We start from the raw sequence: 9,694 nt of genomic DNA on the forward strand, positions 1-9,694 counted from the left end.
TGCAAAGGCTTAAGGTCACCGACTTTATGGATTAAGTCGTATTAGAGAAGTCAGATCTGGAATTTGGACGCAAGTCTTAACTGATTAAGACCCAAAAATCAAAGAAGACTGAAACTTGGAGTTGTGCCGAGAGTAATCCCAGTACGCGGGGCGTAGGGGTTGCGTTCCCCTGCTTCTGTGAGGTTGCCGGGTACGCCCAGCGTACATGTCTGGTACGCACAACGTAACCCGGAGAGGGTTGAATTTTGTTGACTTTTAGGGTTTGATTAATATATGGTAGTTGAGCCATGGGAGGGGTATAATGGTCTTTTGCCCTTCTGAGAGTGCCAAGAGAGAGAGAGAGAGAGAGAGAGAGAGTTTAGTCTAGCCTTTGAGAGTGATATTGATTAGGTTGTTTATCCATGTGATTAGGCGGAGGCTAGACCAGATTTTACCGAGTCAGAGATATACCGAGACACCCGAGGTGAGTCTTCTCATTATACTTTACCTTGAGTAGGTAACCAGGATTATGAGATAGAGTATCTTGTATGCTGTCTATGTGATGTGTTGCACTGCATTATTTCTATGTGACTTATGTTGTGTGTATATCAGAGTTAGGATCGGAAGGTCCACAGAGCTAGGACCAGAGGGTCCACAGAGTTAGGGCCCACAGAGCTATAGCCTCGAGTGGCTAGTATGTGTTATATATGTGGTATGTTGGGGAACTCACTAAGCATTTATGCTTACAGTGTTTTGTGTTATGTGTTTCAGGTACTAGTGACGATCGCGGGAAGGCGCCGACATGATTCGTACACACACTCGGAGTTTTATATGTTCTTTTGATCTTGGGATATGTTTTATGAATTGAAATGTGATACATTGAGATTTTTATAATAAATATGAATGGGAATGTGTTTTGAAAATGCGAAAAATTGTTTAAATTTTTTACTGTGTTACAGTCGTATTGCTTCTGATGCTGACTCGGTCCAAAAAAGGCTGACTCGGTCCTAAAGGAAAAATCCCTTCAATCGATTGTATCCCTCACACAACTATTCCTCCTTCAAACGTTCTTCCTCCTCATTGTCTTCAAGCAAAGCGGCTTAAGCAGCCTACATTCACCTTGGCGACTCTCCTATTTTCCATCTCCTTGTCCTAGAATCATTCGTCTACTCCTTGCCGCGACTTTTGATAACGTTCCTCCCTTCTCCACCCCCACATCTATTGGAAAAATAGGGTTTGTAGTGGAGATTTGGATACCACTTGGATCGTGAGAACACTTTTTGAACTGATATTTCTACCCTATGTCTGGGTTGCAAAAAATTCAGCCTAGGATAATCTAAGATGGCACTTACGATTCTAGCCATAAAAGTCGTAATCCAGATTACTAGAAGGATTTTGTGTTTGTTTTATGAAAATGAGAGCTTAAGAATTTCATGTATCTCTTCTCAAAGAAAAGAGTGGTTTATATAATAAACGAGATTAAGGTTTCTCTTAGGGTGGGCCGTCATAGGTTGCTTTGGAAGCAAGTCAGAGAAATCTGGATTTTAATGAGGATTTAGAGTTTCCAAAACTAACGAATTTTAATGAGGATTTAAGGTTTCTCCTAGCGGGACCCCAGCCAGAGGCTCTCCCCCTTGGACCCTGCTAGGGGCGTTGCCCCTAGACCTCGCCAGGGCGCCACCCCTTTGGAAACCCCAGACCTAGGGGTGCTGCCCCCGGACCCCCGACTTGTCGTCGAACCGACTTCTAATTCGATCTTATACATGCGTGCACTCCGCACAAACTCGTACATATATTCGAGTACAAATTATGAAAGCCCTTAGCTCAATGTTAGTTCCAGTTAAATAAAATGACATGGTGACACTAAAATTACCAACAACATCTACGCCAGTCCTCCCACCTCCGACCTACACCTATGCCATCGTTATCCAACATTGTCCAACGCCACTCTTCCATCTTGATCAAAAAACCCCACTGGCTGCTTCACCTTCAGCATACTTCCATCTTGTCAATAGTCAGTGAGTTTTTTTGCCTATAAATTAGGGTTTGAATTGGAAATTTCAAGATATAATTAGTTCTAATCTGGTGTGTTCCTCTTGATGTGAGAATTTTAATCTGGTAGATTTTAATTTTTTTTTTTATAGACGATGTTTGAAGTGGAAGCGTTGATTGAGTTCAATGATTGAAGAAAAGAGTGGAGCCGCAGGAGATGATCAGGGCTCCTGATGGCTGCAAGAAAAAATAATTAGTTTAAAGTCTATCCATCTTCAAATGTTGTGCTATTCGAAAGATATATTGTTTATGATTAATGTTAAATGCAATGTGTGTATTTGTTTCCTTCGATGAACTTCCTTATCATGGTTGTTACTTTATGATTTGTACCAGTAGCATATTCATGTTAATATAATGACGTATGAGGTTCTTATGCTTTTTCTTTAGGCTTCTATATTGTTTGGTGACATAATCATGGTGAAGATTATAAAGCTATCCTTTTTAAATAATCAATATTCTTTATGGTGCTTCTTTGTGTTTATGAAAGATTAGTTTACATTTTATCAAACTAATAACAATGTACTAATAATTCCTATCAAAATTGGGCAAATGCTCTTTGTTTTTGTTTTACTACAAGTGCACTTTGTTTCCGGTTAAACCGAAAGATTGGATAGTTTTTTTGAATGTTTATGATGCATGTTTAACTCATAAAGAAACATGGTTGTCTTAATGAACCAACATTGATGGTTTTTGGTATATATTATAATTTTAAACAAAGGGTAAAATGATTATTTTTATCATTTTAGCATAGCAGACAGCTATGTAATCAGACCATATAGTTTCAGTTAAAGGGTTCAGACGCAGACTCACTCAGAACTTCTAATTCAATGTCATTAGATATCACTCAATGGGCAACTATTAATCAGCCCCTTGCTACTTCTGGGAAGATCACTTTTCAAAGAAAGAGTAGACGGATAAATGTATCAACCCTGTACAGTAGTACTCCTACAAGATCATAAGCTTGAATAAATGTATTTTTTTTGGAGCAAATTTGTAGAAGATCCTTATCAAGAACACAAAATCTTAAACATAAACATTTTTCAAAGAAAGAGAAGATATAGATAATACACAGAAGGTTCATTTTTATTAGATTAGAAGCAAATTTGGGATTGGGGAAAGAACAATAGCAGGAAGATAATGCAGCCAACAATGTTCTTTTTTACTATATACACTGCCAAAGAACATGAAATGCTAAACATAAACAAGCAGATTATATACATGATTTACATCGGAACCATCATAACCAATTTCTAGTAAAAAAGAATAGGTTATTTCATTCAGGAGTGAAACAGATTGTGTAAAGAACCAGATTAGCATATTGGAGTAAACCTCAAAGGAACCTTCTCTCTTTCAGAATCAGCAACTCCATCAGCCAAGATCCTGATGACCTTCTTGAAGGCAAAGTGCAAGCAATTCGAAAAAACGATCCAGCAAAGCATTTCATATATAAAATCAAAGGCCGGATCCGATGGCGATGCCGGCAACGATTCGTCCCAGTTAAACCCATCGAAATTACCACCACTGCCTCCACCGCCGCCGCCGCCGCCACCAAACGGACCATCGCCACCATCAAAGAACCCTCCTCCGTCTTCATCGACGTAGGGGCCACCCCCGTCGATTTTCGAGCTTCTTTTGACGCGGCAACGTTTTCTAGCCAGTTTCTTAGGTGCTACTCTAGGTTTAACAGACGGCGGAGCTATGGCATCGATCGCGACCATTAGGGCGTAGGTTTGGAGTTGTTGATCGTACGAAGAACAGTTGCGATCCGTGATGAAATTGGAAAGCCCTAGTCCATGACCATATTTGGTGGCGATTGCTGTCAGGGTATCAGAAATTAACGAAATCTCCATTGGTTTTTGAGAGATTTTGGTGGTGTCTCGAGATTATTATTATCGATCGATGAGTGTCAAGGGTATAGGGGAAATCGCCAAGATATTCCAATCGGTGGCGTGATCGTCGAGTCAAATTGTTAACTATGAGTACTGACCATTCGAATCAGATCCGAACGGGGATGTTTGACTATCTTAACCTTAATCGTTTTAACTGTTCCGAAAAGGGGATGCTTGACTGTTGACTTTATTACCCTTCCCTCTTTTTAGCCTTTGTCTTTTTTAACCTTTGTTTCTTGGGAAATTATAGAGTAAAAATGTTTCATTTAGTTTTCCTTTTTAAAAATTAATTCGGATGGTGCTTCATTTGTTTTAGACAAAACTTTAAAATGGTTTCTACAGTTTTTGAAAATATCAAATTTAGTTCTTAAGTTCAAAAAACCTCACAGATGGTCTCCATAGTTTCAAAATTTTTAACAAATTGTCATTTTCGCTATTGCCGTTAGCTTTTGGCCGTTAAGTGAAGGGCATTTCTGTTTTTTCATTACCACAGGGACCATTTATGAAGTTTTGTCTTATTTTTTTTTTTAAAAAGAAAAATAATAATTATTCAATATTAACTCTCTCTCTCTCTCTCTCTCTCTCTCTCTCTCTCTCTCTCTCTCTCTCTCTCTCTCTCTCTCTCTCTCCAACCAATAAGAGCGAACTGGTCCCAAATACTTTTTTTGCTATGTCTATTCTTTGGTGAAGAAATCGATCCCACCACCATCATCAAACCCACAACCCAACCAATTACTCAAACAAAAATCTCCATCCTTCAACAGTGTATATACAATCGGAAGCACATTAGGAGAATGACAACTTGGTACAACCCATCTATGCCTAGACAAATCCACGGGTTTATATTGATTCTCGTTTTTCCTTTTCTAAAATCTCTAGTATGAATTGTGTTTTCAGATCGAATCATGAATTATTTAATTGATTTGGAGTAAAGGAACCTTAATTTAAGGATTTCAAATTTTCAGTTCATCTATTTGTTTTGTTGATTTTTGCTAAGGTTCGGTGCTAGGTGGTGTTGCTAGTGTGAAGTGAAGAAGAGGAAATGTAGAACGATGGTACAAGAGGGGTGAAGGCAGATCCATGGCGAAAGGAGATAAAGGGGCTATGAGAAACAGAGGAGTGCGCCTACCCGGATTTGATATGTGTTTAATTTCTTTAATGCTTCCACCAGGTGTAGTGTGAAATCGATGCCAATGGATCAAGTAAACTTGCCCAATTATTGCTCCGTGTGACACTCTCTCCTCTTGGAATCTAGCATATTTCAAGGAGAATACTCCATCCCGTTCTTCGATAACAACCTTTGGAGCCGGTTCACCTGAATCGGAGCTTCACCGGACGTGATTGTCATCCCACCTAGGGAATCGACACTTGGAATCTTCTTCAGGATATGTAGGGCATTGACACTTCGATTCTTTTTCACGCTCTTCGATTGAACCCACTTTATTGCTTTTAGGTTTAATATCTCATGCTTAGAAAAAACTATAATTTGATCTCTATGGTAACTGTAATCTGATTTTGGTGATTGTAGTCTGGTTAGAAAGCATGTATTAAACCATGATAAATCGTTCTTCCTTAGGTTGAAGAACAATTTGTTGGGGGTTTGACTTTTGTTGAGAGAGAGAGAGAGAGAGTTAATATTAAATTATTATTATTATTAGTATTATTTTTAAAATAAGACAAAACTTCATAAATGGTCCCTATGGTAGTGAAAATACATAAATGTCCTTCACTTAACTGCCAAAAGTTAACGGCGTTAGCGAAAAGGACCATTTGTTAAAAGTTTTGAAACCACAGCGACCATCTGTGAGGTTTTTTGAACTTAGGGACTAAACTTGATATTTTCAAAAACCATAGTGACCATTTTTGAAGTTTTGTCTTTGTTTTAAGTTGCGCCCTTCATCCTACAAGCATGAAATGACAATATGACCCTAACCTATCTTTTTTATAACTTTTTACTTATTATTTTTAATGATTAAGAAATACATTAATCAAATATGTAGGTCTCATCCTTTTCTTTTTATCCCAACCCCTCTTACCTCTTTTCCCATATTCCTTTTCTCCATTCAAAGTCAAGAACCAAAGAAGTCAAACACCAAAGCACCAATGGTGTCGGAGAAATGAAAACCCAAAATTTGGGTGACGGTGTTAGAGATCATGTCTTCTAGAAATGGAAATTCATGGTACAAATTATTAATGATCTTAAGCCTTTAATGACATGATTTGATAATAGGCTCGACACTTAACATCTGAATGGATTTAGGTGGTTGTGGATTAATTCACAGTCTCATGGTGTGGTACTTGTCGTGTTATTGCAGTAATCTTGGTTGAGTTTGATAGAAAGATGACCCATATCACCTTCCTTAAGGGTGATGTGAATGTACTCAAGGTAAATTCACCCCCATAATCTTCATATGCATACTTTTTCAGGGTTACTTTAAAAAAAACTAGTTCTTCTTTCTTATTTTTACAGACTTGCTTAGAAGTACTCGATAGAGGCAATGCCAACATTCATGTTCCTTAAAAATGGAGAGATAATGGACAACGTTGTAGGTGTTAAGAAAGATGAACTTCATGCGTGCATTCTTAAGCATTCAGAAGCAAGCTGTTTCTGTATCCGCTTAATGTAATCTAAATATGATTATCAACAACTTATTTTTCCTTTCTTTGGTATGGTAAAAGCATATATCTTGTATATTGTCTATGTAGCCATGTTTATAACTTAAGATTTAATGGTTTTTGACTTGGTGTTCCTTTCCGCTTGTCATGAGTTTATTTTGGGAGCATCGTGATTGTGTTCCAATATATAATATTTATTTTTAACTCTCATACACTCCATTATCAAAATATTATTTCAATACTGTCACACCCCCAAACCGGAACGGCGGAAACGTTCGGGGGCGGATGACTTCATGTGGTAACGTAACAAATGAATACATAGTAAAGAAAGCAATACAACCATCATATATATGTATATATATATATATATATATATATATATATATATATATTTAATTGAAAGTTTACATTGTTAAAAGGTACATGTTCAAAACCAATTACAATATGATGCCAAAATATGAATTTAAACTGGCGTCGCAGCGTCCCTTCTTCAAAAGTTGTTTGTTACCTGTAATTAATGAATCCCTGGGACATACAAGTAGTTTTGAAAGAGTAGATCAGCATTTAAGCTGGTGAGTTTCATAAGTATTAAATGACAATGTTTGTATGAAATGAAATGTTTTGTTCTTGTTTGTTTGTTCCTAGAAAATCCTATATTTTCTACTAGCATAAATGTAGCCTTCTTTCAAGACCAATGTTTGTTTCTAGAAAATGTATGTACATATAAAATTTCCAATACGTCTGAAAAACCCCGTAAATCAATGTGTTTTTAATACTACATGTGAGTTTTATAACCATGTTATTTACTAGAAATGCCTATACACAACGTTCTTCAGGCGTTGGAATGTTCTGACGTTTGTCACCCCAAATGGTGGACTGTAGTTAACAGTCAGGGCGCGGGTTGTCAAGCCCGTATAGATCTATACACAAACACCATGCTCCCCCTCCAAGGGATTCTGGTATATAATACATGACTTGAAATGTGTACTCAAACGTACGTGAAATTAATGTCTCACAAAACTTAGTATAAAAACATATTTACGTGTGAAAATGTTTGTATAAATGATCATCCCCTAAGACTGGGATAGCTATGAAAAACGACGTGAAATCTTTAGATATGCATTTGACAATATTTTACCCTTTGCTCAACAGGATACAAATGGAGTAGAGTTTCGTAAACTATATATGTATATTTTTGATGTAGAAGACAAGTTTGTAAACAAAACATATATATGTATATTTTCGATGTAGAAGACAAGTTTGTAAACAAAACATATATATGTATATGGTTATATATATATGTATAAATTTTAAAAGATGAATTGGTATGTTTCGTAATTGTTGTTCATATTCTTACGTTTTTATTAGAAACTTTGCATGAAATAATCCTTAAGTTTGATACTAAAGACCTTTTTGTACTTATCACTTTTGTAAAAGTGGTAATTAAACATAATTAAATGATTGTGTTTTAACTTCCTTAATGTATAAACATTGCTAAAAAATGTTAGAAGGTGTTAATAAATCTATAAACCACTTTTGACAGTTTTACCTTTTACTGTCCCTGTTTTTAGAAAACTCATAGAAAAATCATCGTAAGTCAAAAACTGAATCCGTCATCTCTGAAAGTTTATAAAATGAGTCTACTTTGTTCCTAATTTTTATTATGATTTTTAGTGGTCTCAAACTAGTGTGAAAATGAACATCTTCATAGACTGGTCCGAAATCACTTCTTAAATGAAAGGCAGTTTTATAAAAATCGCCATAAATTGTAGAAAAATCGTATGAACGCGTGCGAGTAGTCCTTATAAAGGTATAAACTTGAAATATTTTCATATTGTATAGTTTTGAAAGATATTAAGTTTAAGATGGTCAAAACAGTCCGTGAACAGGACTCAACTTTTCTGTAGAAAGCTTTCATTTAAATTTAAGTTATGTTTAGTGTTCTAACTTGTATTCCCCCCCCCCCCTTAAAACTTGAAGAAAACATGAAAATGTAGGGGTATGAACTCACCTTATGTGAATACTTGAAGAATGGAAGGTTGAAGATGAACTTTTGGTTGTTGGTTTGATGCTCCAAAACAGCCACTCTTTTGGCTATGTTGCTGTCACGAAAATTTCACAGCAAAAGAGCAAGAAAAAGGGTAGTTTACTCACTGTTTTGAATCAATAATTTTGAGTATCATAACAAGTAACTTCCAGGGGTATTTGTTGGTAAAAATATCAAGCAAAAGGAAGGTGTAGATGGGTGAAATGGTGGCTGAAACACAAAAGGGACAACAGCCCTTTAGTTCATGGTTTTGATGGCTTTGGAAGGAAGTTCTTGTGCTTGAAAATGAGATGAAGGTTGAGAGTAATTCCCTGGAGTATTGGCTGGTCAAATGAGGGTAAAATGAAGAGGAAATTTCATGGATATGAAGGAGGAAAGAGTGGAAGAGGATAAGGGGACAAAACCTAGACTAGCTTGTGATGGGATGTGAGTTTAAGTGATGTGATCTTGTCTAGCCACTTGCTTGGATGGTTGCTTAGAGATAGAGTTAGTTAACTAACTAACTACTAGTTATTTAGTTAGTTAGGAGTTCTAGTTAAGGAGATGGAAGATCTTAATCTCGAAAATTAGAAGAGGGATTAATAAGCATTCTTAGTAAAATGTCTCAAGTGATTAAGCACTTATTAGTTAAGTTGGCACATATCTCCACCAATTCTCTTATTTTAATTGATTTAGAAATCATATTCCTTACATGAAATCACTTAAATCATGACCCATAACTAGTCATTCACTAGATAATAATACATATGTACAAATACATACATGTATACTTAGTATAAAATAACAATGTAGTTTTTGTGTATTTGAACTGTAATGTTTATGTTTTATTCTTTTTATTCAAAAACACTTAAATACATTCTAATTATATCTTATAATAATTCATTTTATATTTTTATTTATTTAAATATAAAATTTATTGACCAATGTATAATTTCGTGACATTTAACCGGTTAACCATATCGTTAAACACGTTTTGTCACTTTGGTTCGTATATTTGTCAAATTTAGATCCTCCACATCTATTAAGTAAACGTTTTACATAGAACCTAACTTACTTATCAACTAGAGACATGTTGATACAAAAATTAAGTTTGTTGCGTTTAAATGATGTT

The 9,694-nt window shown here is 35.9% G+C and overlaps 1 protein-coding gene across 1 annotated transcript; it reads right to left on the reverse strand.

Moving 5' to 3' along the window:
* Positions 1-3,341: 3,341 nt before the first annotated feature.
* On the reverse strand, positions 3,342-3,881 carry LOC111917164 (protein FERTILITY RESTORER RF2, mitochondrial). Its single transcript, XM_023912816.1, has one exon. It carries the CDS (start codon positions 3,879-3,881, stop codon positions 3,342-3,344), a length of 540 nt encoding a protein of 179 aa, XP_023768584.1.
* Between the last annotated feature and the right edge of the window lie 5,813 nt (positions 3,882-9,694).

Source organism: Lactuca sativa, chromosome 3, assembly GCF_002870075.4.
Source record: "Lactuca sativa cultivar Salinas chromosome 3, Lsat_Salinas_v11, whole genome shotgun sequence".
Taxonomy (NCBI): Eukaryota; Viridiplantae; Streptophyta; class Magnoliopsida; order Asterales; family Asteraceae; genus Lactuca; species Lactuca sativa.

Excerpts from the sequence above, each read along its gene's own strand:
- LOC111917164 (XM_023912816.1), bottom strand. The coding sequence starts at position 3,881 with ATGGAGATTTCGTTAATTTCTGATACCCTGACAGCAATCGCCACCAAA.